This window comes from Acanthisitta chloris, unplaced genomic scaffold (genome assembly GCF_000695815.1).
Source record: "Acanthisitta chloris isolate BGI_N310 unplaced genomic scaffold, ASM69581v1 scaffold1519, whole genome shotgun sequence".
NCBI classification, from domain to species: Eukaryota; Metazoa; Chordata; class Aves; order Passeriformes; family Acanthisittidae; genus Acanthisitta; species Acanthisitta chloris.
Genome location: NW_008689583.1, coordinates 80,583 through 86,582, shown reverse-complemented (window position 1 = coordinate 86,582; position 6,000 = coordinate 80,583). Strand labels below are relative to the sequence as shown.

The 6,000-nt window shown below is 38.1% G+C and overlaps 1 protein-coding gene across 1 annotated transcript in view; it reads left to right on the top strand.

Annotated features, from left to right (window-relative positions):
• Nucleotides 1–6,000, top strand: part of DGKI (diacylglycerol kinase, iota) — a 110,995-nt gene that overhangs the window by 51,358 nt on the left and 53,637 nt on the right. Inside the window, exon 20 of the mRNA XM_009081457.1 lies at nt 4,575–4,654. Coding sequence (XP_009079705.1) covers nt 4,575–4,654 — 80 coding nt within the window. The remainder of the gene's footprint in view (nt 1–4,574; nt 4,655–6,000) is intronic.

Sequence of the window (6,000 nt, the reverse complement as noted above, 5' to 3'; positions counted from 1 at the left end):
AGTAAACCTAAATCACTGAAATCTCATATCATTAAGTTATAGAATCAGAGAATATTTTGGTCAGGAAAGGATCTTTAAACATCATCTAGTTCCAACCTCCTGTCATGAGTAAGGACACCTTCCACTAGACTAGGCTGCTTAAAGCCCCTGACCTTGAACTCTTCCAGGTCTTCAGATATCTCAGCCCCCACACATCCTTCCTGGCTGTCTTAGTCTGTTTCTGCAGATCTCACAGTTCAAGTTCCTGTTGTTTTTCTTAAATCTAAATCTTTACTCGTTGTTCATCCAGCCCTCTGCTGTCAGCCCTTAGTCCCAATATCCATTCACTGACAGTTTCAATTCCCAGCTCTTCACAGTTTTCTTTGTATGACCTATGTTCCTTTTTGTGTGGCATTTGGGACAGGTTCTCTCTTCCTTTGACTTGGACAGCTTCTTCCTTTTTGTGGCAGGGTATTGGAGAAGTCACTGAGAGCCTGGAGGGGATGGCTGCCTTCTCAAATATGGTCTGGTTTAATCTGATAACCTCCACTGTGTTTTAGCTCCTGACATGTGAGGATTTTACAAGTGGACTGCTGGTGCTAAAAAAAATTAGCAACCAACAAACCTAAGGAGAATTAGGTTTTCTCAGTATAATAAGCAAAAGGGATCTGAAGAGACACATGGCTTACATTTGTATGGTAAGGACATCCTTTTGTCCAAACTCAGTTTTATTAAAACCATGCTGGGAAAGCCAAACCTCTTAATATAAATGTCTGAATATTTTAGAATTCTCTACCAAGAATCTACTTGGTTCTTCACTTTCCTAATATCAGTGGCAACCCCTCAGGAAAATGACATTCTTATAACATCTTCAGTAGTGAGGATCCTTTATTTGCTACATTAAACATTTACAACCCAATGTCTAATCTTCCTAGTCCCCTGAGGTATGTCAGACTCGGAATGAGTTTTCCTGGCATTCACATCTACCTTAATGCTCTGTCTCAAGGCTGTTTTGTTTGGGATTTAATCAAGTTAATCATGGTGTTAAGATCACAAATTGAATCCTTTCATAATAAATAAAAGGGAAACTTAATTGAATTTTATTTTTTGTTCATGGTGCCATATAGAGTATATTCAGGCTTCTTTCATTTGTGTCCTCAATGCTATTAAGGAGTTCACTGGCTTTAGATATTCAGTATAATGGGCAGTTAATAAGTGGAAGATTTGTTTGTTGTTTATAAATTCCGTAGCTAATTTCATGAAGATTTAGGAAATTACTACTAATCTTGCAGTTAGAGTGCCACACTAGCTTTGCTGCTACATCTACTCAACCCTTTTCCTGCTGGTACTTGGTTTTTGTTAGTGTTGCTAGGAACCAAAAGCTTTCTGCAGTACTGTCTGCCTGTCTCATTGCCTGATGTTCTTGCACTGCTGCTCATCACTGCAGTGTTAGTCTGTATCCACAGCTGTCTGGACTAAGTACTTTTTCTTCACCCAGGGAGCGCAAAGGAACTGGGAGCTGGATGCAAGTGGCCAGAAGAGCAGGCACCTTAGGACAAAAGTATCTAGCACTTTAATGCTAAGGGTTGGCTCCTGATCTGAGACTCTCTCTTATTTTTGGCATATTCTCATGTATGGATTTATCCATTTGTTCACAGAGAGGACAGTGTGGGTGTATGGAATCTTGCTTTGTAGTCCCTGTGCTCTTAATGTGTTTGTTCTTCCACCTCTCACCTGGCATATCCTCTAATCACTGTGTCCCACAGTACTGTTCTCTACTGTCCACATCCTCATCCACACACTGTTATTCAGCAAATATAGAAGCTCTTTTATTTCTGGATGAAAGCATTCACAATGTTATTGAATGCCATGCACATTAACTTGGTCTTTAACTGATTTATCAAAAATTAAGTCACATTGCCCCATAATACACAGTATTGCCCTATTTTTAGAATGAGCATCTACCCCATTGTTTCAATCCCATTATCAATCATTAAGTATTTGCTTTTGTTTTCAAACAGCAGCTATTGTGAAACACTTTGAAAGTCTTGGCTGTGTGGTGCATTTTGTTTACTTGCTGCGGTTTATGATAAAAATGAGGGCTAGAAACATTTTCCTTGCTGAAAGCCAAATGGAACTTGCAAAAAACCCCAATCAATCAACCAAAAATCAAACCAAAACTTACAAAAAAACCCCACAAAAATATCCCAAACAAAAAAACTTTTGTCAAGCAACACTTTAGCATACACTATAGTGTAATCCAGCAATGACTTTAAGGGTTTTTCAAAGGGCATGAACGATATGGAATGGAACCCTTTGAACCCACCTCACACACCTTTATTCCTTAGCTAGTCATTGACCCCAAAAGGCATAGGTTGTGCTAATTCATGATTTCCAGGCAGCACACTTCTTTTTTAGAACAAAGTCACACAGCCCTGAGTTTTAGAATTGTTCTATGGCCACTATGAAGTGGTATGCTATAATTTAATTAAAGCTGTGAATCACTACTTTCTTCTTCACTCGTTAGGTGAGACACATAAATATCACCACTTGAAATATCTGTTGCATATCAGTGTTTTCCTTCTAGACATTTTGATGGATTTCTTCCAAATTTCTTCTCCCAAATGTTCCTAAGGTCCTTCTCTATAGGGTTGTCAGAAATAGTGATAGTTAAGGATTTCGGGTCTGTGTTATCTGTGCTATTTCAGCAGGTCAAAGCTTTAGTCCCCATTAAATGCATAGAAGAGAGACAAAATCTGTGGTGACAGTTTATGAGCCAGTGGTGCATCTACCTAGTGCTCTGTAGCTATTAGAGGTGTAGCTGTGTCTGCTGCAATTCACTTTTTAGTGCTATAAATTAATCTAACAAACACTTTGTTCAGTAAGGACTGCAAAGGGATCTGCTGAATTGAAACTAGATAGCTGTTAAGAACTCTCAGCAAAGAGTTTAAGGGTCTCCTGTCAGAGCAGGTTAAGCAACAATAAACACTAAGCAAAGAGAATCAGTCTGGAACCCAGAGCAATGAAGCGCGTGAAGCAAAGCTCATGATTGACCTTCCTTCCACTCGTTTGTCTCGGACTCTGCTCTGTAATGAAAGAATCTGGGAGGTCACAATGAGCACTGTTCTCTCCTGGTCTTTCTGAAAATATGCAGGGGGATTGTCATCATGACTGGATGTCAGTGTTGTTTAAGGAGAAGTATGAGTTCTTCCCTGCTTCCTGCCTATGTATTCTTTATGTTCTTGTTTGTCCTTCCAGCTTTTTCTTAATTTTTTTTTCTGGTTTTCCTGTGTCCACAGCTGTTCTGCTGTTCAAGTTGCTTTCTAGACATGATGCTGGCAGTACTGTCGATGTTTCCCCAGAGCCCTGCACTACCCTCTGAGGCCTGCAGTGACCTTGGCTGCTTTAGGTGCTCCCCAGCTCTCCTCCCTGAAACCACTGAGCTGCTCTGTGCTTCTAGCCTTGGTGGACCAGAAAAATAGGAGTTATATTCCCTAATATTTTTTAGCACTGTCTTGTTCTCTTATCAGAATGAAGAACATCTCAGTAGATAAATCTCTCTCTCTCTTAATCAACTTGTCTTGTCTTGAACAGCAGGAAGGGCTTCAGCACAGTTGTGTTTTCTATTTATCTCAGAAACCTTGGTGATTTTATGTTGCTGCTTGTTATCCAGTTACCAGAATTGTTTATGAGTTGATATTCTGCTCTCCTTCTGGAATTCTTCATATGAGGATTTAAATATCTTTCCTGCTGCTTCCATAAATTTTTTGGCCATTATTTGATTAAAGACACTCCAGGGAGAAAAAAGATCTTCATTCAGTGATTCAGTTTTACAAACTTGGGTACTCAAGAGTTTTCACTTGTTTTCTTTTTATTTAATGACTCCTTAGTAGGTAGCTCTCTTGGTCCCTTCCGTCTGGACTTAGGTATATTTTTTTCTCTATTATTCTTTTTGTGGATTTGTTTTGGACTCTTTGGCTGCAAGAGGATGACAGCGGAAACATAAATCTCCTGTTATTAAAAATGCTGCCCTCGTGGGGAATTATTTGCTGTATTTTTACAAGTTATCTTTTTTTTCTGACTAAATATGGAGATGTGTCAATTTTGTGTGTAGATGAAATTATGTCTGTTTTGATTTGAAAGCAGCCTTACATCAAATTAACATGGCGTTGGACAGTTTTCTCTAAATCAGGCTGTGACTTTCATTACTTTAAATCTGTAGACTTTGAGTTCTGAAAATTAAATATCACTCTTATTGCAATATATAAGGACACCCCCCTAAATTGTTATTCTTTTCTTTGCAGTTAATAATTGATGCCAACATCAGACAATGGAGTACAAAGTTTAACTGAATGTTTTAGCTTCTTTCATGAAACCATGAAAGATGGTTGAAAACTGAAATATTTGATAATTATAAATGGGTAAAACTAATGACAAATAATATGCTCCTGCTTTTAAATAGCTGTTAAGATTTAGGTAGTCAAAGGCTTTTTGTGAGGGCATTTAAAAAAACCCCAAAGCTGAAGCCTATTGCAAATCTGTTCAAGAGGCTTCAGTTAAAGTGGTTTTTCTTTGTTTTTGATATTTTTTTTCAGCCATTCCCCTAGGAATTATAGTTGTGCGAGGAGACTGTGACTTGGAGACTTGTCGTATGTACATTGACCGTCTACAAGAGGTGAGGCCTTTGAGAATTTGGATATCATTTATTAATCTGTTTTATGCTTCTTTCAGTTCTGAGTGCAGAGGTCTAAACAGCTGCAACAATAGTATTGCAATTTGCCTACCACTGAAACCAAACATCTAGATTTATGATATGATAATAAAAGCACTGAAAAATATATCCTAAACAGGAAATTAAAAATCATACTGATTCCTTTTAAATGATAACAGAACTGACATGGATGGTTGTGTTTACTTCTTCTTGGTTTAGAATGGAATACAAGGACGTTCCACATACCTTACTGAAATTGCATAAAATATGGATGAGAAAGTGTGTTATGTAAGGACATTGTGGTATTTGAGTGGGTCTAATTATGCAAATGTAATTCTCTAATACTGTCATGGACTGCTCTGAGGCACTACTCAACACTCCAAATATCAACTGGATACTTTCAAATACATTTATTTAGCTAATAATAGTGATACTCTTATTGTTTTGAACACCTTGCCTCATGAGAGTTTGTTCTCTAATACAATCTGGGAAATGGAGCCTTCAAATGTCTCATTACCCGAACCATTGTAAGTGTATATGTGTTTGGTGATGAAACTAATGGATATTCATTAACATACTGTCTCTGATTGGTTTTAATCTTTTAGGGATATCTTTCAATAACATTTACAAGTGTGAGGATGTTACATAGGCTTATAAATAGGTGGTCTAATTTACATAGTAACTATGAATGTCATCCCTTCCATTGAACTCTTTGAGATCCACTGGTTTCCCACAGGTTTTGGAACTCTGCACTTGCAGTCTTAACATGAGCCTTAGTATCTCACTTTAGCCTTTCACTTCCCTGCATCTCAGCCAGGATTCCCTTCAGCAAATGCATTTCTGAACATTCAGACTTGAGGTGTGACTGTTATTAGCAGACATAAAACCATATTGTAAGGATGCAAACTTGAAGTATCTGATATGGAAAACTGCAGCAAAATAATTGTGATGATCTCATCAGATTACAAATGTGGTCTCATACTGAGCTCGGGCAGCTAAATGGCCAGTACTGGGTGATGAGTAGTTGTACAACTCTGGAGGAAGCACAGATAGAAGTTCTGATTGAGTTACCTGTAGCAGATGTGGAGGAACTGTGTTTTTCCAATCATTTGCAGAGTTTTTGCTGCTTTTATTTTTATGGGCTTGACTGGGTTCAGGCCCATTTGTTGGGAATAGAGATGTCAAGGTTTACTGTGCTCTGCCAACTTGCATGATGCTGGGGGTTAACTGTCTGTAGACCAGGCTCTTTGGTAGACTATGTCATGAGCTAGAACTACTTGACAAAATCTCTATTAAAATAAATTAGATTC